Source organism: Cyclopterus lumpus, chromosome 6 (genome assembly GCF_009769545.1).
Source record: "Cyclopterus lumpus isolate fCycLum1 chromosome 6, fCycLum1.pri, whole genome shotgun sequence".
Lineage (NCBI taxonomy): Eukaryota > Metazoa > Chordata > Actinopteri > Perciformes > Cyclopteridae > Cyclopterus > Cyclopterus lumpus.
Genome location: NC_046971.1, coordinates 18430395 through 18458388, shown reverse-complemented (window position 1 = coordinate 18458388; position 27994 = coordinate 18430395). Strand labels below are relative to the sequence as shown.

Below are 27994 nucleotides of genomic sequence, written 5' to 3'. Positions count from 1 at the left end.
TGTCAGATATGATTAGTCCAATAGCAGGTTACATTGATTCTCTGCAGCTCAGACAGACACGCTGCTCACACCAACTACTCCTGCCAGCTTATTATCTGTGTGGTTTTGTGTACATCATTTTCATGACTGACTGAGGTTGCAGTCCAGGATGATGTAAGCCTGTGTTAATTCAGTGTGGACAGTGCAGGCTTTGTTCTGTGCCCTTTGGTGCTGCACTAGAGCTGTGCAGGGCTCGCTTATGTGACCTCTACCATTGTAGCGCCATGTGAATTTGAAGCTTTGTTTTGCTGCTGCAGTTAAAGAAAAAAAAAAGAAGAAAAAAAGGGGGGGGAAGCCTGGCATGGGAGAAGTGAAGAATATTTTAGCTTTCCATTGGGATGTTCTTCCTTTAACTGTAGTTTGCATTTTTTGCATCATCAAGTTGTTTATTTCCCTTAGTACTCCTGTGACATAATTATCCGGGTAAAGGTTTTATTCAAATATGCAATAGACCTGCTGAAAAAGCTTAACTTTAATCTTTTTTTTTTTTTTTTAAAGCGCAGATTTGTGAAACGCAAAGGAAGGGCAAGTAGAAGTAGACAGTCTTTGATGTTTGTGCTGCCTTAGTATTGTGTGTCAGTTAAAAATGAGATCAAGACAAAGATACTCACCTCACCCTTTAGTAAAGATGAGTTATTTGTTGAGGAAGCCTTTGTGGTTAGACTTAATCAGCGTTTTCTAGCGTCTCGAACAATAATCTAAAACCACAGGTATACATTAAGACAGGATGAAGAGTCAGAACTTACTTTGCTCTATTTCCTGACCTATTTGTGGTGCATCACTGGCATTATACAGCAGCTGCAAAAATACAGATTAACATCGCTAATTGACAGCTCAGAGCCCCCCTTACATTATATTCTTGGTCTTTCTGAGCTGGACATTTTTGCATTGGAATAATGTATTTGTTTTGGCAGAATTAGAATAACCTTCTGTTCCTTTTGTTTTCTTTTTAGGTCTGGGCTACAACAAACAGACATTTCATCTGAACAGCATGAGTCCACATCCTGTTTCAACTGAATAAGTGCAAATAGTCAGCAGTTCACTGGTAACCTTCCGATCGTCCCACACAGACACCCCTGACCACCATACTGTAACATCAGCCAGGGCCTGAAAGAACAGCTTCATTACCCCGTCCACCCACCCAATTAGGAGCCAGATGGCGCTTCTGGCCAATCAAATCATGGATGCAAGGATTCTCAGCAGCATGAACGGGAGAGCAGAGCTTTCCCAGTTCTTGAGAGTGACCAATCAAAGCATCGTCTCCCAGGTACATTCCACCCAGGATGACAGTCGCAAAAACAGGAAGTATCCCTGCCCGTTGTGTGGGAAGCGCTTCCGCTTCAACAGCATTCTGTCCCTTCACATGCGCACACACACCGGCGAGAAGCCCTTCAAGTGCCCGTATTGCGACCACAGGGCTGCCCAGAAGGGCAACCTGAAGATACACCTCCGTACTCACAAGCAAGGCATTCCGGGTAAAGGCCGTGGGCGAATTAGGGAGGAAAATCGATTGCTTCATGAGCTCGAGGAAAGGGCGATAATAAGGGACAGGCAGACGCGAGCTGGTCATGTCGGCCAACAGCAAACATCCAATATAAACCAACTTCAAAAGCCCCAACTGTTACAGACTCTCCCAACACAACCCCCATTCTTAACCATCTCTGGTGCTGCAGAGGGCCAGCCGCACACATCCACTTCTCCTAAGGTGACTCCCATCCATGATGATCCCATCCAACCCCAACCCATCGGCTTCCGCTGCTCCTTCTGTAAGGGGAAGTTCAGGAAGCAGCAGGAGCTTGAGCGCCACATCAGGATTCTACATAAACCCTATAAATGCACCTTGTGCGAGTTTGCGGCCTCACAGGAGGAGGAGCTCATCGGCCACGTTGAGACAACGCATATAACCGCGGATTCGGCATCAGGGCAGAAGCCCGCCATGGGGACCGGTGACAAGAAGAGGCCCGCTGGCGAATTCCCCTGCGAGGTGTGTGGCCAGACATTTAGCCAGGCCTGGTTCCTGAAGGGTCACATGAGGAAACACAAGGACTCCTTTGAGCACTGCTGTCAGATCTGCGGCCGTCGTTTCAAAGAACCCTGGTTTCTCAAGAACCACATGAAGGTCCACCTAAATAAGCTGGCTGCCAAGCGTAACCTCCCTGCTGAACACGAGACCTCCGATAACATGGAGGACCTGACACAAGACCACCAGAGCAACCTGTACTCACAGTACATCACCCGCATTCACAACAGGTTCCTCACGGCTGAGAGAGCCGACCATCAAGAGTATAACCAGCTGCTTGCCACAGCTGGCGTTGACATGAAGGTGAGGGAGATGTTAGGGAGGATGATTTCCTCAGGTCCAGGCCCTTTGACAGATGCAGAGAGCTCCTCCTTACTGGGTTTAAATCATCTCCACCCTCCACTGAGCTCCACTAGCATGGACTATCTGCAGAAGGTCATGTCTAACAGAGATGCACTCAACAGCAGCGGCAGCTACCCGGGGTGGCAGATCATGACACCAGGGCTGCCTGTTGAACAGCAACTGTTCGGTCTTAAAGACCAGCAGCAGAGCTCCTCCTACCTGCCTGAGAGATGTGTCCCCGCAGACGATGGCAAAGTGTGTCTCGGCGACCCAGACACTAAGGCCATCAGCAGAGCCGGTAGTCCAGGCAGCGTGAGTCGTCATGGGCAGAAAGAGATCCTCACAGAGACGGGGAGCTCCCACTCTGGCAGTGGCCTTGATCATCGACCGCAATCCTCTTCTCCGGCTACAGGTAATTCATGGACATTTTCAGAGGTTTTTGATAAATGTGAGAGTAGCAGGATAATATATATGATATATATATATATATATATATATATATATATATATATATATATATATATATATATTTTCGTGCTTTCTACAAGTTTGACATCATCAGGGTCGAATGAATGCCACTATCAATTGCATTATGGGAACCGTAAGATCCAGTGTTTATGGAGTTTAAACCCATACTAGGAATTACAAATATGAATAGCTCTTCTTCTGCTGCTTCGGTTTTAAGCGTTATTTATTTGATTTTTTCAAACTTTATTTTTGGGAATTATTTTACTTTAATTGACAGTAGAGACGCAGAGAGGAAATGCAGGGAAAAAAGCCTTCGTCACCCAGATTCAAACCAGAACACTTGACAGGGGTTTATCTTTGTCTCGCAAGTCCTCCTTATTATCATATTGTATCAATATCTCAGGTGTTTTTGCTAAGATGACAGTGCTCTAATCAACTTAGAATATCACAACAAAGGATACAATCTGTGCGTCTTGTCTATATGTTTTCTTTTTAAAAAGGGAACATAGTAGCGAAGTGACAGCTGTGGCCTCGTCTCTCTTCCCACTTGGTGGAGGTGGACATGAAGCGCAGGGTCAGCAACACCAGCACAGATATTACTGTCATCTGCAAGGACTTTGTCTTCCTTTAAAAGATAATGGCATCATGTTGAATTGTAGGGATAATTAGTACCCTCTATTTTATATCCGTCACATCCCCACCCCTTGCCTACGGGGGCACAAGATGTTAATGCATGCCATCTGGTGTTTTTAATGATTTGATATATACCACCCAGTGATTTTTATGATTTGATCTACCACCTGGTATTTTTATTGATAGTCTTCTGTTCCACCTGGTGATTTGGATGATTCGGCTCTCTGGGTAAATGTCTTTCTTGTCATGGCATCCTGCTAACATGTTATCATGAGCCTAAATTACTGCTATAACAGCGTTGTTAAGAGAAGAAAAATAAATCCAAACTTTTGTTCTGTTTCTTCATCAGCTTACGACTGTGGTTATTTTCCACTCGAGTGCTGTTGTTATGTACGTCCAAGTCTGCCGCGCTCTTGTGGGATTTGATCCAGCATCCTCTTAAATGGTGGCCGTATAGCAGAGATAAATGGATCAGGTTTAATCTCATTAGATGTTTTGTTTTCCATATTGTAGACACATACTGGTATCTGCATATTTACATGTAAATGCTCGCCGTCCATGGCCAAATCCCTCTCTGGTTGCTCTTTAAGAAACATATTCAGGCTCTGTTGTTTTTACTTTCCCTCTTCTCCCCTATCTCCAACACCATACGGTGTCACTTCCAGAAACATTTATGATAGCTGGCTAGCTGAGGATTTGAGTGCACACAGTTCTGGGATGGCACATTCAGTATCAGACTCTAATTTCAGTCAATATTAAGCATGGAAACTAATTCATTGTAAAGGTCAGGCGTCATTGCTTTAGTCAATGATGGATCCGGCAGGCTCTCGCTCCCCCTCTCCTCCTCTCCTCTCTGTTCTTAGTCTTGTGTAATGGTAGACTCACTCTGGGGGCTTAGCACCGCATTGTTTAGCTCTGACAATATATCCCAGAGACCTCTGCAGCTGCTCCCTGCGCTCACAATGACAGATTAATTAACACAATCACACGCTGCTGGCCCTGGCTCAACACACAGGTCTGCTGCGGGACAGATAGGTAAATCCTACACATATGGAGAACACGCACCACTTGATGAGGGTTTAATAACAGGGATAAGTTTTTTTTTCCGGAGGAGGGGCGTTGTAACTGATCAAGTCTGTCTGTCTCGATGGTTGGACGTGGAGGAAGAGCGAGGGAGAGAGCGAGTGTTTTCTAATTCAGGAGAGCAGAGATGCTGAGGAAGAATTACCACTGCCAGATGTTCAGCTTGAGGAACATTGATTAGTCCAGAATTACTGGCTGCATTATTCATAGTCAGCCTATGGTGGTCATGAAGTTATTGATGTTCTCAATATGGATAGCAAATATAGTACAGTCATGGCTGTCAGAGTGAGAGACGGCGTCTTTGCTCGATACATTCCAGATACAGTGCTGGATTTAGATTTTTAACTACAGACGCCCAGCATCTGAAATTCGAAATTGCATTTCGAATTTCAATAGAAGGCTTGTGTCAGGAATTACTTCTCTCAATATATCACCAGGACTGATTTGAAAATGCACTTTGACTTTAATTATAATCGGAGTATAAGACTAACGACTCTTCTTGAAATGATAAACTAATGAAGGGTGCACGCTTCAGGCCTCTGACCTACATTGGACCAGTTAGATCCCGGCTCAGAATAAAAACATGCTTAACAAACATAAAATGCTCTGACAGTTATTAATTAGTCCCATTCAATACTCTTAACCTTAAGGTCAATGAGCAGACACCATGTAATGATGTTGTCCCCACATGTGTCTTGTCCCCTTTTCCCCTGCCTTTAAACTTATTTTACTGTAAGCGCGACGGCAAAGAAATGAGAAGCGTCTGTAAAGCTGTGACTGGTAATATGAGCAGAAACACAGATAAAGCGAGCTACTCTACGGTGTCACTTTTCACTTGGCTGTTCCAGTTATATCAGTCTTCTCGGTGTGATTGCTGACAGTAAAAGCATCTTTTAACCAAACGGGTCCTTATCTAACTCGGCCCTGTGTCTGGCTCAACACATTCAGCTCTTACTCCGAGATCACAGCCTGTCGGACTGATTTGTCGGAACTGATTACCTGTTGGCTTTTCTGTCTCCCTCTCACTTCTGTCTTTTAATCCTCTTTTTAATTATTATTGCAGATATGAGGCTCAAATTAAGCTCAAAATGCTTGTTTTCCTAGCATGCAGATAAAAAGATTTACCCAGGGAGTTCTGAACACCTGCCTTGAAATATTGTTCCACCATCTCCTGAATGCCATTTGGCTTAATTGACTTGGAAACGTCCCAAATGCGTCATTGACTATGTGGTCTAATTAATATTAATAATATATGCTATTATAAACATCAAAGAACATCTGGTGCCCCTGTTTTTCTCACCAGTCTTGTGTGTTACTCCCTCTCCCTCTCTCCCTCACTCTGTTTCATCTTAAACCAAACCAGACACCATGTATCTCTGCTTTGCATTTCAGGTGCTTGATTGCATATATAGAAAGAGCCAAAATCTATAGAGTTTGATATCTACAATATAACTGCCAAATGCCTATGTAAGCATATAGTATGTGAGCCTGTGATTGCATTGACGGTGATGTATGGTTGTAAATCTTAAAGCTTATTTCCATATGAAATGAATCACTCGTCCGAGCCCAGCTAGCTGCATGCTTTTTGCCATAGACAGGGCTCACTTGAGGAATTTATTTATTTATTTACCTTTCTCCTTTGCCTTTCACATCCAGTAAGGACGGATAACTCATACGCATCACTTCATTAGTTGCTCTGTGTTAGGTGAGAGAGGCTGGGGTTTGTAATGATGCAGTAATTGGAGTTTTGGTTGATAAATCTAAGCTCTAAAATTACTCCCCTCACATAATGTGAGCCTCGGCAGTGTAAGTAAATCTTAAACTGATTAAGTTAGCATGAACCAGGCAATCACAAAGATGGCACCCGTCCAAACGAAGACAAGAAATAAGCAGAGTCTTCGTTCTTTGTATTGTTTTACAGCGCTCGTGTAGGCTGGCAAATGGGTTTAGGAAGGTCCACACTGAAAGATGAGGTCAGATATGTGTTTTCTAGATTCGAAAGCTGGCCGGTAATGTCATCGTAAATTAAGCCACAGAATAATTGAGATGTATGGCAGCGTGTCTGACACAAGTTCCATTAAGCTGTTTGGATTCTTTTCTTTTTTTTTTCTTACTGGAGACAAGGGTGTGGCACCGTTGAAGTCTGTTTCCCGCTCTCACACAGCCACGCACGTCGACGCGCACGTTAAATCAACCACACTGTACACATTGTACACACTGTACACACTGCAGACACGCAAACAGTGCAAACAGGGGCGACTGCCTTCAGTTCAGCTGCCATGGATTTGTCATTTCAGCAGTGATTTTCCAATTTCATTAGGTTCAGCTATTATTTAGGTAATATGTGGGCTTTATTTGATGGTTTTTGTACGTTTGTAAAGTCAAAAAGTCAAAAGCAGCCCTCCTTTTACTACCATTCACCTCACAAAGGTGGTTTTTCTATTAAAGTTGGAAACAAAGTAAAGTAACAACTGCAGATCATTAGATTTACATTTACCTCAGAGAATTACCTCAGGGTCAGATCTTGAGGTGTATGAAATTGATATTTCTCTGGCGGGGATGAATCACTGTTGTAACTCAGATATTAGTCCATTAAAGAAGAACAATAAGGCATCACTATGCATAGAATTAAATTAATGGTGGTGGGTTTATCTCCCAATCCCAGACGCATCCCTAAAAGACACAGTATAATGTATGACCTGACCTTCAAATGCCAGGAGAGTGTTGAGCAATAAACTGCCAATATTTGTGGCTTAATGGCGTCAGATGACTTTTACTGTAATTGGAATGGCAGCGAAACAGCTGGGCTGTTTAAAGACAGTGCAAGGCTGAGGTCTCAGACAATCACTAACTCAAAATGGTCACAGGGAGTGTGTTTAACCCTGGAGGGAGTTCCTGTGATAGCTATAATGATTAAACTGTAGGTAAACAGAGGGAAGAAGACATTTAAATTACCTTTAATTAAAAGTTATGGAGAGCAGGATCAAATCTTGTTTCCGGATGTATATTTTTCATCGGCTAAAAGGAGGTTGTCATTCTCCACGATAATACACTTTGTACTTTTTGAATTATGGCTCCAACACACAATTTTTGAAGCAGAAATAAACTCAGCTACAGTACATGGTGCGGTTAATCAGAACTGCTCACATGTTGGACTTCGTTATTTTTGACTGGGGAACCCACTTACTGGTTTTGATGGAATGAGGTTCTAGTCTGCGACATCTGCCTTGTTCTACTTGCTTTGAATTTGACTGTTTATTATTTCTGGAAGAATCTTGTTTGGTGTTAACATCTTTGGGTGTATTTATTGCACATGGTGGTGGCGTCCATACTGTAAAATGATGGATCACTGGAGCTGAAAGCTGATTACAAGCTTGATTTACTGCAGGGCAGCGCTTAAATCATTCAACTCAGCCTGGTGTGGGATTGCAACATTTTTCATGTTTAGACAATGGTTGTTGGTACATACTTTTCTCAGAACAGAGTGCTCAGTATGACTCATATACACACAGTTTCGTAATTTGATTTGGATTGTGGTGTGTCTTCGCTGTTTTTGTCTGTGTTAGGTGAGAAAGTCTACAGGTGTCCACTCTCCAGCGACTACGCCGCTGCACAGACAGCCTCCCTTGGCTTCCATCTGGATCGCTACCACTTCCCCCACTGGCAAAACAGCAGGGATCTTTCTTCTCCACTGCAGCCCACCAGCAGCAGCAGCAGCAGCTCCAGTCCCAACCCCAACCCCAAACTCAGACCTAGATCCAGGGAAGACTGGAGCCCAGCCCACTATTTTGGTGAAAACACCCTGTTCATCAACAAGCAGCCTGACCTCACTGACAAAGAAGCAAGTGTAGAGGGCTCTTCATCTGCTCAAACCAGGAAGTCCCAGTATGAGCCTTTAGATTTGTCTGTCAGGCCAGAGTCTGTCATGTCTCATTCAGGCATGTCTCCGGCTGTACTGGTACAGATGTCTGGCGTTTTCAGTAACGGACTCTCCTCCTCCATCACCCGCCGACTACAAAGTTACTCTAACGCTGCAGCTGAACTCGGCGTGAAACCTGCATATCAGTGCGACCTTTTGGTGCAGGGAACAAGAGAAGAGATGAACGCACAGAATGCCAGCTCCGCAGGTCACGACGGTGAAGGTGAATTTGAGAAATCAGAGCTCGGGAGGGGGGACGAAAATGATGCCAAGTGGATGATGCTGAAAAATACGATCCTCGAGCCCGAGAAGCTGGGGCAGGCTGATTTCCAGAGTCCTGGCGAGAAGAAGCATGACAAGCTCGGACTTTGGGGCAGAGCTGTGTCGGATTCTCCCATCTCCTCTCTGGAGAACTTGACTCCAGGACAGGCGGATCAAGTCCAGCACCAGGGCGGCCTGCTCTCCTTCTTCCGATCCCAGGGGAACCTGAGCAGCATACCTGCCAGCGCACACAAAGGCATTCTGAACGACTTTGGGAACATGGAGAAAGATGTTGCATCAGGTGAGCATGTATGTTAAATTCACCTGTCACTGTTATCAAGATGAAACCAGAGCGGCCTTAGGATTTGAAGGCATCTACTGCCATCTAGTGGACACAAGCTGGTCTTTGCGCTTTTTAAAAATCTGGTTATCTCCTTTGTACCAACCCATCTGAATGTGATAGCCATATAACAACATTACAGTTGGCTTACTTAACTCTAAATATAGATGGCTGACAACCATGCGTGGCAAGGATGCTGTTACAGAAGTTGAACAAAAAAAAGTTTTTTTGACAGTATCTCCACCATCATCACCTGACAGAGTAAGTGTAAAGAGTGAGTGTGAGGGTGCGAGTAAATCAAGCCAATTACAAACAACACACCTTCTTTGTACTTATAGCACTTCAGTTTTTTTATATTTTGTATATCTCTGATCTCAACTGAGGGCTAAAGAAGACACAGGTGTGTGACACTGATTACCATACACTTTAAAGGATGATATAATCTTTTTGTGTGATAGGTTACAAATCACCCAAACCAATGGAAGCCCACTGATGGAGAGGCTTAAACTCTTGTGCTGGTGTGATATGCACGCTGAGTGCAGATTTAATAATGCTGTCTCTCAAGAGAGGGAATCCAACAGCTGGGGTCTTTGATATGCATGTATTATGAGTGCAACATGATACACCTTCCCTCTGATCCCCCTCTTATTCAGAAACTCAATATGTTCATGTGAAAGACAGGAAAGTGCCTGTCAACTCCATTAGGGATTAACATCTGTTCCCTTTCTTTATGATTCGAACAGCAAGATGTAGTTTTCTATTTGATTGTACAGATGGCTATAATAATATGCCAAAAAGCACCCCTCTCCTTCAACTCCTGTCATGGCCATCGTACTGTTCATGTTCCTTTCTGGCCTTTATCGCGTATAAAAAATGCTTGAATTACATAAACAAAGATAGGCATTTAGAAACTTCATAGTTCAAATTCCTTTAAATATCTATCAACAACTGACATTTTTAAAGCATGCGTTTTACCTCATACAGCATATTATTCTGTGTGACTTTCTTGCTCTGAGTTATTTCAAGCATCCCTTTTGTTTGCTGCAGATTGATCCTCCATATATTCCCCCCCCCCTGAGGAGGAAGATGTCATAGACACAATAAACACCTGTCAGTCAAACTGGACACTGAGATGAGTAACTGACATTGAGAGTCCATTGAGTGTCCTCTAAAAGTGAACTAAGCAGGTGGCCCGGCAGGCTGTCCTGTCTGCAGTGCTGACCAGGTGGCTTTGTCACGGGGCTGTCTCCTGTTGCCCCCATCCTCTCCATACTGTATGGCACGTCGAGTGGCATGGTGACATATTGCCGGGCAGTTTGGACATGGAGTGATGTGTTTGTGATGACAGTTCAGGTCGGCTCCAATGTGCCAGCAGTGGTAATTGGCCAGATGGTGACCTCTGGTTGAACCTGTCTGCATGCTCATTAGTCTCCCTGAGCCCTCCCCTGTGAGTTAAACAGAAAACTCTCTTCTCTGCACTGCGTTGACTAAACCACTAGATGGCAACATTTACCACTCTAATGGTTAACCCGGGGAAAAAACTCTAAATATTTCTGTACCAGGTATTATGTATGGCATGCTTTTCATTTTTCACAGGCACCACTATTTTTGAGAACACAGTCATGTGGCGCCACGGGTGCCTCGGGGTGTATCTAACTTCAAAGCAGTTAACCAGGAAAGTAAACCAGCTGTGTCTTCGGCAACATCAGATCAGGCCTCTCAGACGCATGAGAACAAGAGAATATGAGAAGATCAATAAAGAAAGGATTAAGAATGAAAGAACAACGGAGGACAGAGAGGAAGAAAAGGCCCTGATTTGAAAGGTTGAAAGGAGTGAGTCATTATCTCATTGTCTGACCTCTGCATACCCTCCGCAGAGAGGGTGACAGAGAGCGAGAGAAAAAGGAAAGAGAAAAGGAGCGAGAAAGATCACCATAGATGGAGATAGATGGAGCGACAGCGAGGTGAAAGAGGAGCGGTAGTGTGGCTGTCTCCATGAGCAGATGTCGTTTGAGGGCAGCGAGAGGGCAGCTCGGCCAGCCTTTGTGCCGTGCTTCTCCCCATAGAGATAATGAAGGGTGGAGCACTGGGAAGGATGTGCAGTCATCACTCACTGTCTGTGTGCCATCAGAGCTCAGCCCTCTGTCATCCGTCACCATTCAGCTCCTCTGGCCCCCGTCGGCCCCACCACTGTCATCATGGTCATTATCTCAGTCTGTGACACACAACACACTCTCACCGCACACACACACACACACTCACACACGGGAATTCATGCGTACAGGTGCAAACATATACATGCGTACAAACTAACGCAATTATGCACTAAAGTAAAAGCAGGGTAAGGTATTACGTTTCTGATATAGTGCCAATGCCAATGCCAAACTAAAATTGGTTTTGATAGATTTCTCTGACACAAAGGAAGCAAAAGTTCTCAAATGGTAAATATAGCTTAAACACAACCCATGAGAAGAACTTTGCGAAAATGAAAGTCTAACATTTGCAATCAGTAAATATCTGTTTAAAGCAAGAGGTTTCACAGTCTCAACACCTGGATGCCTATGGGATCATGATTATGTTATTGGATCCCATAAACACTCAACATTTGAGCAAAGATTGCCAAATATTGTTGCTTGACATACATGACTTCAGATTACACAAAATACATAAAAAGAGATCTGTCCCAAGGCTTTTTTGTCTAATTAGGTAAAACACTTAAAATCCCCGAAACCTCTGTATCTCTGAATTATCTCTTTAACCAAATCACAGATTCTATGTGATCTTCTTTTGACAACTAATGTAATAGCTAATGTGGCTTTTTTTTTTTTTTTTGCTTCCATTCACTGAAACTGTCCTGAACTCACTTTGATAACCTCTGATCTTTAGAATATAGTCTAACCAGAAGTGTACAGACTGCTCCTTTGCTACTGATACATTGTGTTTAGTACACAGCTCTACTTATGGCAAGAGAAGGCTTCTAACTCAGGAATAGTTTGACATTTTGGATTACAGGCTTTTTTTGTTTTCTTGCTGACAGTTAAATAAGAAGACACCACCCTGATATTTTGTACATTAAATATGAAATTACAGCCATGATAAGGTGAGCATAGCTAGCATAAAGACTGGAAACAGGAAGCCTGGCTCTGTCTGAAATCTGCCTAGTAGCAGCACCTCTTACGCTTACTGAAAAAACCCATTATATTTCCTTTGTTAAATTTGTACATAAACCTGAGAAGTAAAAATGACACTCCATGGTTTTACAGAATTGTACGTACTGGACACTTTAATGGTGGGTGCAGTGATTTAGCTAAAAGGTGTTTTGAGGAGGCAAGAAACACAAGTGGTCGAATAGTTATACGGTTTTCTAACAAACTCTGAGGTTAGCTAATTGATTTTGAGAGACTAAGGTCAACGATGGAATAACAACCCAAACTATCTATTGTAAACACCCATCACAGTTTATGACTTCCTGGTTCATCTTTGACCGAGCATACATGCTATATAGCTGTGCAAGTTTCCTGTGATTTTCCAAAGATAATCTGGCTGTACTGTTAGCTTGTTTACAATCTGTCTCACTGTCTGACTGCCCGTGTTTCTTGTCTGACTTCGTTATAGTGATGTTGCCGTGTTCCCAGATCTCAGCAATAACTCTGGTGAGTATAATGTTATCATAACAGATGCAAATGATGGCCAAACTTACATAAGACCCACGTTGTAACAAACCAAAACTGTCCCTTAATACAGTCCAATGTCAGTATTATACAGAGTCAAAGTCAGTAATCACTCATTCTGTTCTTCCTTCACTCTTTCTCTCAACACCACACAATTCCACCCCTCTCATTTCCTGTCCAGTCTATTTTGTGCATCCGTGTGTGTGTGTGTGTGTGTGTGTGTGTGTGTGTGTGTAAGTGTGTGTAGTTGTGTGTGTGTGTGTGTGCGTGTATTTGTATTTGAGTGTGTGCGGCTGGTCTGAAACTGTGGCTCGAGCAGCCTATGAATGGAGAATCATGTGGTGAAGAGATGGATGGCTCCGAGCCCACTGCTGTCTCCTCTAATTGTAAAATATTAGTTACATTAGACTGTGGCCTGTGATTAATGGAACTTATTTGGAGGTTGCCCTCTCTTGGACCTCCCCTCTCCTCTGGTGGGAGGGAAGAAAGAACAGCAGACCCAAGGAGACGATGGGGGAGAGAAAGAAAAGCGAGGGGGCTGACAAGCAGGGCAACAAGCGACTGATGCAAACGCGAGACCTTTTGGCTTATTATTAACTGACTTTATGAAAGTGTAATGGGCTACGGGATTGTTCACATCGTCTGAGAGCATATACAAGATTTTAACAAGATTAAGGTAAATCTGTTCAGTCTCTTACAAGTTACAATACATGTGTAAAATGTGGGAAAGTGGAATTGTTCCGTTCCCTATATGCATATTTAAGTAATATAATAAGTGAGATTAAAAGATAAACAGAATCAGAAATTTGTAAATCTAAAATTTTTTCGGTCCACCCCCATTTCCTGTTTTCCCCATTAATTGAGGCTTGAAAAAGAGACATTTGAGTTTAACGTCACAAACTGCGCAGTACCTGGATTTTAACAAAGCTTTTCTTTTTCAATTGTTCCTCCCAGGCAGCCCCCCCCCCATCCCCCACCACACACACACAACCCTCTGTGCCATCTTGATGATATTCAGATGTGTCAGGCCGTATCCTCTCTCTGACTGGTGTGTGGATGCCTGTGTGTGTCCTTTACGGCCATCAGGTTATTATACACCAACAGATGGAGCATTACCTTTTATTGCTCACACCGTCTGTGAGTTTTCCCACTTTACCCCCCAAAAACACCTTTTTTATGTAGATGTGAAAGCGGGTGTTCAGCCGCGTACAGCTGTCTCGGCTCTGACGAAGAGCACGATAGAGAGGAAGAGGCGAGGGCGGGGTGAAAAGGCTGAGACAGCCCTCAGTTTTTGGGAAGTGATGTCAAATGACATCAGCATATAATGGTTTACTGTAACCATGAATCACAGAGAAACACATTAAAGTGTTAGACAGAGGGGAAAAGAGAAAGTCATTATATTAAGTAACATCTCAGAAATAGCACAGCAGTGAACAAGGACACATGCCTGTCAAGGTAGGCAGGTAAATAAGTCATCCAGCACAGTTTTTGTCTTGATCTTAGTTACACCTTTGGGCTTTGGTGTCATGCTGATTTCTACTGCGGTCACGCAAACCTCTGGATCCTATTAACGGTATGCTGTTTGTATTTTACATGGAGTTGTGTAGCGGCCACTAAAGAGGGGGACAGACACAAGTTTTTGGCGTGCCTCGCCTCCCAGGTGCACGTCTGTCATTCCTCAACTCAACACATGTGTGTGTGTGTGTGTTTATTTGTCTGCGTGTGTGTGTGTGTATATGTGTCTGTGTGTTGTGAGCAGGAAATATAATAGAACTTGCTGGCCTTTTTTTTTTTTATAAAAAAAGTTGTCAACCCATGACGTGTCACAGTGTTATGAGAACACACGTTAAGACATAAAAAATGTTCTAGCCCACTAAAACTAATAGGGAACGTGTTTGAGCCCAGTTGAAACGCCACCGTGTCTGTGTGTCTGTCTTTCTCTCTCCTTTTCAGAGGCTCTGTTCAAGTTTAACTTTTTTTGTTTTGAGCCAGAGCTGTTGGCCTGTTTTGGTTTGACAGGCTCACAGTGGTCAGCTGGGACAAGGTTTGAGCTCTGCAACTGTATTAAGTCTCTTTTCTCCTTCTGTCTTCTTTGTCTTTCCAAGCTCGGAAGCCATTCCAGTGCAGGTACTGCCCCTACAGCGCCTCCCAGAAGGGCAACCTGAAGACCCACGTCCTCTGTGTCCACCGCAAGCCCTTTGACAACAGCCTCTACCCCGACCGCCGCCTCCGGCGCTCGCACACGCCCCAGAGGCCCTCCAGATTGCCTCAGAGCATCCTGGGAGATAATCTTTAGCCAGGAAGAGACCAGATTGGCATGACATCTCTCTGTGGGACTTGATGTTGTCATGGCAACAGCAGATACAGACAGTTATGATTATTGTTTTAGCTTCACCTCGAAGAGGTTAGAGTGATTGAAATTGTAAAAAATTAAAAAAAAGAAGAAAAAGAGTTAACAACCAACCTTGATGTACATTCCAGTGTTTACTTGAAGAGCCACAGTACGTATTTATCTGTAGCAAAGAAGCTGCCTATAATAATAATAATAATAATAAAGTCCTTTGTGATGTGAAAGTGTAGCGAGGGTATTTAGTGCCGTTCTTTTTGTCAGAATTGTCCAAACGATTTACTTGTGTTTACACGCATCTATCAGTTCAACACTTGTCCGATAGGGAGAATGTACCGTGGCTGCCCAAAGCACTTGTTCTTTCATCCAGTAAATACCCTGTGTTACATTTTTGTAAATATTGCTCGATTTCCCTTCCAGTCCAGAAGTCTTGTCTATCTGTCAGGATATGGTGCCAGATGTTGGGGCTTTAATCGCGGCAGATGTAATGAAGTAGAATATTGCACATCGGAGCGTCCATTTGTTCTGGATTCCACTCCAGGGAGAAAGCCTCTCTCACATATAATTATTGCCCATTAACTCCTATGCTTCATGCCCTCGTGCTGGAACAATGCTCAATTAAGGGGAACCAAAGAAATGGAAAAACTGCAGAGATGCATCGATAGTACATTCAAATCCTTTTTTTCTTACGTTTTTTTGTAAATTGAGTGGAACCAGCCATGTGTGTATGTACCAGATCTGCCCACTAGTATGAACTAGGCCCAATCAACAGGGCTATTGTGTGCTGCCGCTGCCGCGCATGGTAATTTTAGCATGATCTGAGCTGCCTCAGCCTCCTGTGCCAAAAGCCTGCCTGTACACCCAGAGATCACCTTGGGCAGCTGTGTGCCTGTTCAGCCGGGGCCTTGTAGCCACAGAGATGTGACTTTGACTGACAGTCGGCCTGACAACTCCATTCATGCGCCACCTGCTAGCTGTCAATCAGGGTGGCCATCCTGGGGCTATTGACAGAGCTGTCAGCCTGTGTGAGATGTGTCTGTCAAAGCCCACCCACTCTGCCACTCTGTCTCTCTGCCTGGGCACTCTGACATTCGTTTACTGTCCCCTTTCCATCCCGTCCATCTCTCCCTCTTTCTTCCGCTCGTGTGTCCGTTCGTCTCTTCCCCTTAATCCCCGATCCAATCACAGATTCTTTGGGTACACGTTTGTCATCCATAAACCGTCTGGTTTTTGTAATGGACTGCTTCACAAACACTTCTGCAGGTGACTCAGGCCTGATATACACACAGTTGTATCGCTGCTTCTTGTATTTGTGTGTACCCCGTCAGCGCTCTACGCCACCACTGCCACCAGTGCTTTCTCTACTCTCTTTTCCCCCTCAATTTCCCTCCCTGCCCTCTTCCTCCTCCTCCTCCTCCTCATCTCTTCACTCGACTCTTCATCTCTCTAGCTGACAGGTGACAAGGTCTGGGCCTCCAGCTGACTGGCTAATCGGAGACCTGTCATACCTGTCAATAGTTGTTCAGAGCCATGCCAAGCCAGACCAGACCAGCTTGTGTGTTGACCAAGGGCACAGAGTTTTGTGGCGATTTGAAGAAATGCTCCAAAAACTCACAGCGTTGTGGAAATCCTGTCACTTGTACCCCTCCAACAGCCCTCTGGATATGGATCATCCCTAAGGCCTCATCCTGTCAAAACTCCTAATTAAGCGCACTTTCCCTTAAAGCAGGGCCTTTAATTAATGCAGGGGAAGTTTGTTAATTACTCCTAACGGTGATGAATGTTTTAGTTAACGTCTCACAACCGTAGTCAATGTCATACTCAGGCTCGGTTGCTCTTCTTTCTAGCGTACAGCCCTGTTTTTTCAATGCACTCCCGGTGTTGTTTTATGTTTGAACTCAAGGACTCACTGTGTCATCGCTTTATCTAAAAAGGCAGTTTGCATGTTATTAGGTCCTGTCATGCCTCCACAGTCTGATTGGCTTGACAGACAAGTGAAATACACAGATGCCGAATTCCCGTATTTTATCCACCGGAGCTTTGGCTCACCTTGACCTTTTGCTGAGAATGACATCCTGTTTACCTGCAGGAAATCAATCCTCATTCTCTGACACCCATAAATAACCCTTCTCTGGAGAAAAAGGCGGATATGCTATCTCATAGTATCTCTGATGGCTTGGGTGTTATCTATCAACCCCAGATCAGAATCATCTCATCTTTTGATTGATATTAAGTTTAGAAAAATGCAAATTGGCTCAATAGATATAGTCTTTCTATCTTTGGTTCTTTCTTTCTTGTCTTTCCATTGTGAAAATGAACACCATCATCTTTTGTTTTCTTGTTGTTTTCCTGTTCTTCATGCTCCTGATTGTTATCCCTCCCATCATTATTAGTATTTACAGTTGCTTATCAGCAGACCATTTTTGAGGTCTCTTTCCCAACCTCATTGAGAGAGGCGGGCCATGTACAGCTAATCAGCCTGAATAAGTAAAGGAAACAGTTTGACAGGCCAGGTAATGAGAAGTAATGAATCACTAATCACAGTCTCTTACAACCCTTGGAGCACAGATGAAAAATTAAAGGTAATTAGCTTGCACAGTTGTGAAAACAATATTTAAGACTGTTGGCATCACATGGCACAGACGTAACAGATTCTCTCGGTCGACAACATACATCAACACAGCACTGAAGTCCTAATATCAAGCTGTTATTGGAAAAGCTTTCTCGATGTAATTTTAGTGACTGATCAGGGTATACAAGTCTCCCTTTTTTTTGTTCTCTCTCGCAGGCAATCGGGCCAAAATGTGAGCATGACAAATGTTTCACTCCGCTTTTCCTGTAGGATTTTCTCTCGACGGAGGAAAAGAGGGAACATGCCAGCAACATGCTTCGAAGACTCAGCTTTGGTTTGAGGAACAGCGGCGTGTGAAATAGTATTCATTCTCTATACTTCACACACACGCACACACACACACACATAGAGTGTAAGCAAATTTAGAGAGGTGGTCAGAGCTGTGAACCCTCTGCAGCTCTCCGCGGTACCCGGCTTGACAGCAGAGTGAGAGATGCTCGGACAGGGCCCGTGTTTGACAAGTCTGCGCAAGACTCAAAGTACAGGATCCAGACACGGGCTGTCAGTCAAAGCTGGTGCATCTCCCAGCTGAGATGTGCCAGTTTAGTCACAGTTACAAAGGAACTAATATGCGTTAACTGGAGCAAGGCACACATATGGGCCTGGTAGAGCCCTCTGTCCCGAGGCTGGGATTGAATGAATGCCAAAGAACATAAGCCCAAGATATAAAAAGAATTACAAGGGGACAAATAAAACATGGGGATTATGTCAGTGTGAGAAATGGAGGTGTTGTAATTCTGCATGTGTGCTGGCTCGCCTCTCTTGTTCCAGCATCCAGGGCTGTAGCCCTGTGGGCTGTAGCCCCGCAGTCCTGCACCTGTGCTCCGCGGATCCAGGAGCTTTGGAGACAGAAGGGAGAGGAGGCTGTTGTACTGTACGTGTCAGGGAGGGAGGAAACGAGGGGAGCGATGCGGGAGGGTTGGAAGAGAAAAGTAGGACAGGGGGACCGATTGGGGGGTGTTGGAGACAGCAAATCACGCCCCGAAATGCTGTATCTGCCATATCAGATGCCAGCACCCATGTTTTGAGTTTTAGGCGTACGTGTATAGGAGAGTAACACCCCTCATATCGTACAGTACACATGTTCAGTTAAATACCAGTGACAGGAAGTTACTATAGATTTAAGCCCACAGCTACTCCCCTGCTCAGCCGCTTGTGTCGCGTTATCGCCTAAAGTTCATCAAGCCTCCTCTCTCTCTCTCTCTTTCTCTCTCCTGAAAAGACCTGTCTCGCATAACAAACAATTGCACCAAACTCCATTAAAATCACTTCATGGGGATGTGATAGTGCCTCAAGTTAAAGGCTGTAATTGAAAAGCATTTGACAAACCACGCACCGCAAAGCGACAATAGACAAGCTGTGATTCTCACTTGAGTTATTCAGTGGAAATGATTATCATCATTTTATTCCGTGCCCTGTACAAGTTGCTCGAGTAGTAGGTCTCTAAAACAGAGATTCTCGGATTTGTTCATGCTAACGATCTTCAGATGGATAGATGCCTCCGATAATGATTTTCTTTTTCACCACATGAGTCAGTATATAACGGCCTGTGGAATCTATATTTCTAATGAAATAAAAGCTCAAATGAGCGACTCTGGGATTATTTTGATCCGATGACACCCAAGCGGCGCTGCCAGAAGGCCACTTTGACAACTTACTGTTCTCCAACCTGCACTGAAGCGCAGTGTAACCAGTCAAACCCTAAGAAGTGGAAAGTCTCCCTGGGAAGATGCTCCCGTCCATTGATTTGAAGTGACAGCCACATCCTTGACAAACACACCTGTCAGTGTTCAAGTCACATCACATTTTCAGTTTCATAGACAGAAGATAGCAGAGGTGTGCAGGTGTGTGTGTGAGTGTGTGTGTGTGTGTGTGTGTGTGTGTGTGTGTGTATGGACATTAGAGCATGAGTGCCCATAAGAAAGTTTCTTTATCCCTTTTTTTCTCCTTCATTATTTTGTGGATAGATACTTCCACCCGGCTCCAGCTGTTGTTCAGGAACGCAGCCAGATTCTTTCATTGGCTTCTTCAGCCGATGTTTATGAAACAAGACATCTGTTATATTTATTTTCAAACACGCGTCAGAAATGGATTTAATGTGCAAGAACCTGCTGACCATCACTCTGTGTATAAGTTAGTGTCGCTGAGCTGGTCAGAGAATGTGTGTGTCTCTGCAGTGGCGTGACAAGTTTTTGGCAGGGGAGGGGCTGGTTATGGGGAATGAGGGAGGGGTAGGGTGGGGGATTTGTGTGTGTGTGTGAGTGTGTGTGTGTGGGGGGGTAGGGTGATGAGCTGCCGCAATAATAAGCAGATTTTAATGATTTACTATAAATCAGCAGCCGAGGCCTCTGCTTGGGGAGACTGAGGGGGATGACAGCTCCTGACTCACACACCTCGCAAATGCCTTGCTGATGATGTGTGTGCGCTTCAGATCATCAATCACTGAGCACACACACACACACACACACACACACACGCAGACATCCCACTTTTACAAAAACATGCTTTCAACACACGTACACAGACGCACACAGAGCCCCCCCCCCCCCCCCCCCCCCCCACACACACACACACACACACATGTGCAGCCACACACATGTTCCGTGTCTCTAATGTCTCCTCTGCTGTGGCAGGGGACAAATCAATCATGGGTACAGAAGTTCAAGGGGGTAAGAGATTGTCTGGTCCGTTTTTCCCTATGCTATTGATCCCATTTTACTGGCATCATCGCCAAGCTGTCTCGCAAACCCCGGGACGGCGATGGATTGAAAGTGGATGATTGAGAGAGGAGGTAGGGTGACATTCACTGTAATCTCAGCCCCACACCCACACCCCTGCCCCCAACCCCGCCCTTCTCCTCACACACAGACAAATCCAATGACATTGAAAGTTAGCAATGTACCGGGAGTTTTTTCGGGAGCAGATAGAATCAGCCTAAATCTCCCAGTGAAGGAAACACACTTTGCAAAGATTAACAGAGTTTTGTGTGTGTTCCTGTCTCTTTGCATTCCTTCTCCAATCGTCATGCTGCACGTCTGAGTGTCTGAATGTGTTGTGCCGTTCCTTGAGTTTGATGAAAAAGACATTGGGGAGAACACTTCCTGACAGCACACCAAGTGTGTGCGAGACGCAAAAAAAAGAGTGACACAGAGCACTTGTCTGAAATTTCAAAATGAGGCTTGTGGAAAATTTTGATGCACGCTCCATTTCCTCATAAGTACTGGCAGTGTTTTCTTATCACTCGTGTATAAACAAATGAGGGGGAGGGGGAATTTCCTAGTCAACAATGGAGAGCTTGCAGTGAAAGCAACACTGTTGAAGGCGTCCGAGGGATCACAAGACAAACATGTTGCAAACAGATTTTCAAAGATTTAATCGTTTCTGCCAAACTCTGGGAAGGTTTTATGACACTGCCTTCCAGTGAAATGTGGATTCCCACTGGTAACATGATGCAGTCAGATGACTGTTCACATTTAAAAAGAAATATAAGAAACGGACCAGATATCTCAATATTTGAATTGTGTATCATTGCGTATTGCTGCGTTTACTGTCTATAATATTTATGGGAGCTGTTTGCATGGGTTTCTTCAAAAAGTTCTTTATGTGTGGGTAATCAAAATCATCCAATCTGAGACACTAATTTATGCACTAGTTTCTATCCATCAGCACAAAGTTTCATAATGTAAACCCATAATGCCAATATAGCTCAAATTATTTACTTTCAGTATTACAATGCAAACCTCAAGCGATGATGAACCTCAAATAATTCACTGCACTATTAGTATCAGTATATCACCGTCAGCCTGTTTATCACATTATATCTACATTATGATGATGCACAGGTTTAATTACAGAAAGATGGATGCATCATTCATCTTTCCCGTTGCTGACGTCTTGATTAAAAATGTTTAAAGGATTATCTACGGGACTCCTATTTGTGTCCTTGTGTTTGTCTTTTCAACTTTCATCCACTCGCCTGATTTATTCCCCTTGTCTATAAATAAGTAGACAGGGTGCATGTGATGGATTAGTCTGTTGACATTGTAACAACTGCAGGTAAACAATTACTATTCATGCTTCATCGTCACAGAATCTATACCAGGATACTGCCACTTAGCAAGGGACAAAAGGTTAGGTTGCGAGCTATTGTTCTGCATTTGGTCAAATGTCATTCATTTCATGATCCGCTGCAATAACAACAAATGCAACGTTTCAGAAGGTGTGAAGGATCGAGCTGATGCTTTCTGGGACTGAAGGCCCTTGATGGGAAAAACTAGACATCCTTTTTTTTTCTCTTCTGGAATCAGATGAGTCTTGCAATCAACAGCAGGCCTGTTCTTAAATCTATGACGATGAGTATCCTTTTACATCGTGAAACGCACACTACTTTACGGCCGCATCCAGCCCCTCCTCGCGCGTCATTCATTGTTTATTCAGAACCCAGTGTTGCTCCAACCCTCAGCCCCTGTGGGCCGGATAAGTCTGTGGTCATTATGCTGATATGAGCAGTGAGTCACTGGGAAAAGAAAGAGGGGGTTAAATCTGTGTGTGCGTGCGTGTGTGTGTGTGTGTGTGTGTGTGTGTGTGTGTGTATGTGCGTGTGTGTATGATTATATGTAGTAGGCCTACATCTGTCAGAGTGTGATTACAGTGTTAGGAGTTTATGAAACAGCCTCTGTATCAACAATTATGCATGTCCCTTTGGCCAAAGAGTGAAAGGCCTTTTTCAGACTAGACTGTGGAAAAGAGGATTAAGCAGAATACTATGAAGATGTGCGGCAGAGGAAAGCATGTCGTACAATGCCAGCATTCAAATGCAATTCAGCGGGTATTTTCTCTCAGAGATGATTTGTTTGCGCAATCAGATTCAGCAAGATTGCTTTTGTTTTCTTTTGTTTTAGCTGCAAAAACCAATAGTTGTTGTTCATAGTGAAGCAAACGCTAATGAGAATGTTAAAGGCTGAGATCAAGACTATATTTGGTCATATTCTGACACCCTCTATGTGGCACGTGTGTGTGTGTGTATGTGTGTGTGCGTGTGTGTGTGTGTGTGTGTGTGTGAGTGATCAAGCAAACGCAATGAAACCAGTTTATAACTAACAGGAAGCAACTTGAGTCTTATTGCCATAGTTTTCGGCCAGTGTTAGTATGATATGAGCAGTCATACTAACACGTCAGACAAGAAACACAAGTGGTCAGATGATCAGATAGATTGTAAACAAGCCAACAGTTTAATGATTAATGTTAGCGCACCATAATGTCAGTACAATCATTTCACAGGAAAAGTCAAGGTTGAGTCAGGAAATAAGTCTGTAATTCTGTAAAGGATGTTTATATCACATGACACATCTTTGTGATTGTCTTGAGTGCTTGGGTTTCTTGCCCCAGTGGACTTCTTTAAAGCGACGTCACGGTGTTAATCCAACCCATTAAAGTGAGGAGTATGTTGTAGCTGGTGGAAGTGAAACTAATTCTTGTACAGTGCCAGGGAGCAGTTTGGGGGTCCGGTGTCTTGGCAGCGCCCAGGAGGTGAACAGTTCACACTCTGGATGTCAAACCGCTGGTTCCCAATCCAAGTCCCTAAGCACTGAGGTGCTGCTACCCTTTATCATCTGCAATGTAGTTACTATAGCTGTCAGATAAATTAAGTGTGCTAGAAAGTACAATACTTCCATCTGAAATGTACAAGTGTAAGTATATATAAAGTAGCATTACATTCAAATACTCAAGTCAAGTGCAAGTAGGCATACCTTAAAATCCACACAGTACTTGAGTAAATGTACTCAGTTTTTTCCCTTCCTACATAGACCCACAACAATGTCGCATAGTCTCATTAACGCTGACCAGCTCACATTCTAAAAACAGAGTCAAACAAAGCGATAATGATAACGGCTCACAAGAAAGCAAAGCATTGACGCAAGTTAGGCGGTTGTTTATGTGGCGACACATTAACAGACAGTGACAGCAGCCGGCTGCTGTTTGGACTCAGCTGTGATGGAGGGACAAAGCTGCGGCCCGTGGTTCATCGGCAGAGACGTTACTGGGCCATTTCTGTCTGAGGTGGCGTCACCTGACGCTGGGCTGCTTTGACAGGCCGCGGCACCTCAGTGTTCTGAAGACACACGCCATCACTTTCATGTTTTCTCAAGGAGCTGCCTCATGTAGAGCGTGTCTCCGCGGCCTACACTTTCTTTAAGTGTCAACGATCCTTTGAGATTAAAATGTGGTCTCTAAATCACAAAATGTTTAGGCTAAATTGTATCAGTGATAGTTCAATAAAACAAGACAAGAAAGTCAAAAAACATGTTCAACATAGGAAGGTTTAGACACAAATCAGAATCACCTGATAAAAAAGAACTACCTTTAGGAAAACCAGAAAGGTTCAGCCTCAACCTTTGGGTGATTATCATAAACAAGAAATGTGCAGTGGTATATCTTGACATTGAGTCACATTGTCAGCTGCTTTTTTAGTTTGTTCACCTCTGTGTTGCTCTTTTGAGAATCATACTGAGACTGTTAGCTTAGCTTAGCATGAAGACTATAGGAGGTGGTGGAAATAGTAAATCCTTTTCTAGCACCTCCTAGTACATTATATGTTGTTTGTTTCATTTGTACAACACCGGATGTGTTACCAGGAAGTCACTGTGCCCGGCCAAGCAATCTAGTGTGTTAATCAGTGAGCTTTAGAGGTGCTGGTATAGATGGATTAGGTGATTGTAGCTACCTTTGAACAGAGCCAGGTTATCTATTTCCACTAGTTTACAGTGTTTATTCTAAGATGTAAGGGTGGTGTCAAGTTTCCCATCTAACCCCCGGCAAGAAAGAGATTAAGTGTATTTCCCAGATTGTGGAACAAATCCTTTAAAGGGGTTAAAATAATGTTCATTAGTGTAAAACCTCACTGTGACTATTGGAGTTCCCGAAACCAGTCAGCCATTTGTTGATGCAAAGCGCTCGCTTCCTTATTGTACAGAAGGAGTACAACTTGTTTCCTTGTACAGTTTGACAGTCAGGCTAACATGAAAGGTCAGAAAAAGCATTTTGGAGACAGCTGCTCATGTTGTAACTATTGATTGAATTGTAGTAGGCCTTAGGGAAAACATGCCAATTGTTAAAGTGAGTCGTAAACCCCTTCAAACATTAACCTGTAAATGCCTGCAGCATGCATGGAGTTTGGTGCTTCCAGGTATTGTACATCTGTTTCCTTTCTTTATGAAAGATTAATTACAAGACTTACGATAACTCTATTGTTACATTTGGTAAGCTAATGAATTCTCAGAATTACACCGAATGTGTATGTGTATCGACACATGTCTATAAAAAAAACAATACATTGTCCGGTAAGTCTCAGGAGGCATCGGTTTCACGTCCCCTCCTCTTCCTCCTCCTCTAACCCTCAGGAATGGGAGACATTTCTTCAGAGAACAAACCTTTAATTGTTTGCCCTGTCGACATGTAAGGGAAGTGATGCGTTATATTATATCATCACTCTCCCTGACGTCCCCTGAATGACCCCGGAATCAACGATTCCGCTAAATGGACCTATTGTTGCTCATTTTAATCTTAAGCTTTCAGTCATCTGATGAAATGTGTTGGTGACTTAAAAGGAGAACACAAAACAATGTCTGTCTAAATCATTTCCTGTGTCTAGTTTACCGACATCCCAGATATCTGATCAGGATTGACACATGCTCCAGCAGCAGTCCACTCCTAAGGGCCACGGTCGATGGCGAACATCCACCATCCTGTTCGAGCCTTAAACTGTGACTGCTCTATCTCTTTTGTTCTTCCCTCTTTGCGGCGGCACCAGAGGGGAGCGCCGAAGAGGGACTGCAGCTGAGTGGCAACACTGACTGAATTACCCTTCACCCCGTGAGGGTGCAAGTTTGGGTCAGTTGCTATCGACAAGCGTCTGCTGAGCTATGGAGTTGCTGGAGGGAAGAAGGGAGTTATTGTTGTCCCATTTCTGTGGTGCTGTTACTGAAGTAAATGTTGCTGCAGTGAGACAAAACATACACAACTACAACTCAGAGCCAAAGAAAGTAAAGTGAGCATACACATTTCCCCAAACACAATGTCTGCATTAGCCTATTCTCTGGAGGCGGTGGGGTGCACACATTCCTTCCAGTGACTGACAACTAAATAAGCTGTGGAATTACAATGCTATTTCTCCCTTTGTACATGTTGCCTTACACAAGCTGGGCCCGTATTGGATAACTAATTAGGCAAAGAAAGTAAAGTGCGAAATCCTGTGTCGCTGAAAGGTCTGAGAGGGTGAAAGCGGCAAAGCATTCTCAGACAAGCGACTGTTTGGTGGACCTTATTGATTCCGAGGCAGAGGCAGAGATCAATGAAAAGAAACAGACTGAGACAAAGAGTGGCATTTAAGGGTGGAAAAAGCTGACATTTTCTCCATCACTGTCACAGCCGCGGCCATAAAGCAGCAGCAAATATTAAAACATTTCTCATCTGCGCGGGAGTATTGGCAGCAGAAATTGTTTTCTCCGCGGTGTGATACTCAGGCTGAACTCCCAGTACAATCCCCGGGGACTGCAGATTGGTGCCTGTGACATATCGGCACCAGCATTTACACACACCTGCCACTCACTCCCAAACAGCCCAGGAGCAGGGCTGTAGAGGGCCTGATAGCAGCCGAGGAGGCTGTCGCTTGGACTGCTGTCAAGGTGGGTAGGTGTGGTGGAATTCATCACTGATAACGTGCTTATGTTTGCAGGCCGCATAGAGTGCTTCTATTAGTCAGCAATGCCCGCGACGCTGTGTGCTGGTTATGCATATGTAATGAGCATGTGTGTATATGTGTGAATGATGTCTCTTATCTGTGTGCACTTGTGCTCCTGCGGCAGCATTCGTGCCTATAGTCCAGGCATGTGTGTAAAATGCAATGCGTGTTTATGCGTGTGCTATAACCACATTGTGTGTAATCATGAATGCGTGTCCTGTCCTTCAAGTGCACTCCCAGAGTCCTGAACTCTGAGCGACACGGGCACCGCAGGTCAAATGTCAATTTGCGGGATAAATGATATTATGCTACACTAAGAGAATTACATAGAGGATGTCCCTTGGAGTCACCAGGCCCTGTGATCAGTCTTAGTTACTTTGTGTGTCTCTTCAGACCCTCTATCTGTAGTCATCCACTGGTCTAGAACGGGTGTTAAATGGATCCTAGACCACATCCCGTCATTATGAGCTTATGATTTGAGCCTTATGACTGAGAGAGAAGCAGAGAGGGAACAATGCTGAGGATGATTAAGACTAAGAGATCATTATAGGAATACAGCACATTTTTAGTGCTCCTTCTTTTTCACCCCCTCTATTTGCAGGATCACACATCCCTCCCTCATCCTAACTCATCCTTTCTTCATGTCATCTTGTCTTTATCCATCCCTCCCATTTGTGCCCTCTCTTGCTCTTTCTTTATTAAACCTGCCCTCCCTCCTTGTCTGACTTGCAACTTTTGCTTCATCTCCCTCTATCGCTTGCTCCTTCCTTTGCCTTCCCTAGGTGCTATTTGATAGCAGTAAAGCAGGAAGCAGGAGAGCAAACAGCAGGTGAACCCACTTTAATACTCAGCTGTGCCATCTGCTGCGGTCACATGACTGAGCTGCAAACTCGCTCTAACACCGTGATGCCCCATCATACCTGACACACCGATCAATCACGACCAAAGAGCAAAAGAGAGACGGAGCGCGAGAGAGGAAGAGTCAGAATGAAAAGAAACCATGGGAACATTAAACACTGTATGAATGAAACCCAGCCAATTATGACCCAATACATTATACAATACATGTTTTGACTTGTAATGTTGGCAACTCATCTGGACTATTGAGTATAATTAAAACAGATTGTTTCTGCAGCAGTGAATTACATAACTGCAAAATATCATCAGTTGTTTCTGACACAAAAAAAGGAAACAAAAGATGTAAAAATTGAAGAAATAATGTTCCATCCTTGATTAATTTGTGTAACTGTACGTCGCATGAAGTAAACATCAATCAAAATGTGATCACTGAAGTCAGATTGCTGTGTGCAAGTGCAACACATGGGAGAACAATCAGACATAAAGAACAAAAACAAAAGCATAAGAATGAGAAAAACAAATGAAGGGAGAACCGACAAACCTCAGCCTAAACCCGAAGGTCTTGATTGGGTGTGAAGAACACATTCAATTACAGCTACAGTGGCCACAGGAAATGATTTCAGTCGAAACTGTTCCAACCA

At 43.9% G+C, this 27994-nt stretch overlaps 1 protein-coding gene across 1 annotated transcript; it reads left to right on the top strand.

Annotated features, from left to right (window-relative positions):
* Nucleotides 1–148: 148 nt before the first annotated feature.
* Nucleotides 149–15072, top strand: LOC117732044 (zinc finger protein 536-like). Its single transcript, XM_034534651.1, is given in 5 exon segments — nt 149–153; nt 1140–1169; nt 1171–2813; nt 8152–9066; nt 14882–15072. Coding segments are annotated over 5 exon segments (2784 nt in total).
* Nucleotides 15073–27994: the final 12922 nt, after the last annotated feature.